Raw genomic sequence first — 1766 nt, forward strand, 5'->3', positions numbered from 1 at the left:
GGGCAGAGCTCGGTGACGCTGACCATGAACAACCTCAAGGACGAGGATTCCGGATCCTATTTCTGCACCAAGGGTGTTTACAGTTGTTGTGCCGCTTCTGCTCCTGATGTTGGGCGTGGTGCTCTTGGTCCTGTCCCCGTCGCTGTGTCCCCAGCTGTCCCCGTGTCCCCAAACCCCAGCCCCTGACCCCACTCCTGACCCTGTGTCCCAGCCCTGCCCCAAATTCTCAGCTCCTGGCCCCAAACCTCAGCTCGGGGCCCTCTCGGGGCCATTTTGGCTCCTGAGCTGGACCCGGCCCCTCTGCCAGGATCCCCGGCCTGGAACTCGACCAACCCTGCCCCAGTCTGTGGGGTTGGCTCAAAGCAGCCACCACTGACACAAATCCCCCACTCTGACCCAAATCTGGGCCTGGGCCTCAAATCCCGACCTTCAGAGCAACGTTTTGGGGAAGAAAGTGGAGATTTGGGGTCAGGAGTTGTGGTTTGGGGTCAGCGGGTGAGAATTGGGGCCAAGGCAGTGCCAGGCTGGGATCAATGGTCAAGAGCTGGGGCTGGGGCTGGGCTCTGGGGGAAGGGTCTGGGCTCTGGGGACTGGGGGGACTCGGAGATCGGGGTGGGGACACCACCCGTGTAGTCAATATAACCAGCACCAGCAGCACCCCAACTACCAGTATAAGCATTTTTGGCACAGAAATAGGATCCGGAATCCTCGTCCTTGAGGTTGTTCATGGTCAGCGTCACCGAGCTCTGCCCGTTGTCCCTGGAGATCGTGAACCGGCCCTTGACCGACGGCGCGTAGCCGGTGTAAGCACCATTGTTGTTGATACTTGCGACGTATTCCAGCCCCTGACCGGGTCTCTGGCGCATCCAGCCCATCCCAAAACTGCCGAAACTGAACCCGGACCCTCGGCAGAGGAGGCGCAGGGTTGTCCCTGGAGATCCTGACCCGGCCCTTGACCGACGGCGCGTAGAGGGTGTAAGCACCATTGCTGTCGATCCCTGCGACCCACTCAAGCCCCTGTCCAGGTCTCTGGCGAATCCAGCCCATCCCAAAACTGCCGAAACTGAACCCGGAGCCTCGGCAGAGGAGGCGCAGGGACCCCCCGGGGGGCTGGAGGTCCCCCCCGGACTCCAGCAGGGTCACGGCCGCCCGGAGCCCTGCGGGGAAAGGGGAGATGGGGAGGACGCGCCAGATTGGCTGTGGGCCCGAAGTGAGTGTGTCCAGATGGAAAAAGGGACTGAACCTATCTGAGAGGGCCAGCAGGAGTAACAAAATGACAACAAACTGGCACAATTGGGGGCCAAGAGTCAGGATTTGGGTCAATGTTTGAGCTGTTCCCATCCCCATCTCCCCTTTTCCCCGCAGGGCTCCGGGCGGCCGTGACCCTGCTGGAGTGCGGGGGGGACCTCCAGCCCCCCGGGGGGTCCCTGCGCCTCCTCTGCCGAGGCTCCGGGTTCAATTTTGGCAGTTTTGGGATGGGCTGGATGCGCCAGAGACCCGGGCAGGCGCTGGAGTGGGTTGCAGGGGTCAACACTGGTGGCGACACCGAGTACGCGCCATCGGTGCAGGGCCGGTTCAGGATCTCCAGGGACAAGGGGCAGAGCTCGGTGACGCTGACCATGAACAACCTCAAGGACGAGGATTCCGCCGTCTATTTCTGTGCCAAAGGTCCTGGTGGTGGTGCTACTCCTGCTGGTTATATTGGTGACCCCAGTGGTGTCCCCACCCCATCCCCCAAGTCCCCCCAGTCCCCAGAGCCCAGACCC

The 1766-nt window shown here is 62.2% G+C and overlaps 3 gene segments (V, D, J or C); 1 reads left to right on the forward strand and 2 right to left on the reverse strand.

Annotated features, from left to right (window-relative positions):
- LOC120502669 overlaps nucleotides 1-272 on the reverse strand; it is a 1168-nt gene extending 896 nt beyond the window's left edge. The window contains 1 exon segment of the V gene segment in view: nucleotides 246-272. Coding sequence covers nucleotides 246-272 — 27 coding nt within the window.
- Nucleotides 273-530: 258 nt separating this feature from the next.
- LOC120502670 lies at nucleotides 531-1155 on the reverse strand (the record flags this gene model as incomplete). The annotated part of the segment is given in 2 exon segments: nucleotides 531-779; nucleotides 946-1155. Coding segments are annotated over 2 exon segments (459 nt in total), but the record flags the coding sequence as incomplete, so codon positions are not given.
- Nucleotides 1156-1322: 167 nt separating this feature from the next.
- On the forward strand, nucleotides 1323-1704 carry LOC120502671 (the record flags this gene model as incomplete). The annotated part of the segment is given in 1 exon segment: nucleotides 1323-1704. A coding segment is annotated over 1 exon segment (382 nt), but the record flags the coding sequence as incomplete, so codon positions are not given.
- Nucleotides 1705-1766: the final 62 nt, after the last annotated feature.

Source organism: Passer montanus, unplaced genomic scaffold (assembly GCF_014805655.1).
Source record: "Passer montanus isolate IOZ18808 unplaced genomic scaffold, ASM1480565v1 scaffold2285, whole genome shotgun sequence".
Taxonomy (NCBI): Eukaryota; Metazoa; Chordata; class Aves; order Passeriformes; family Passeridae; genus Passer; species Passer montanus.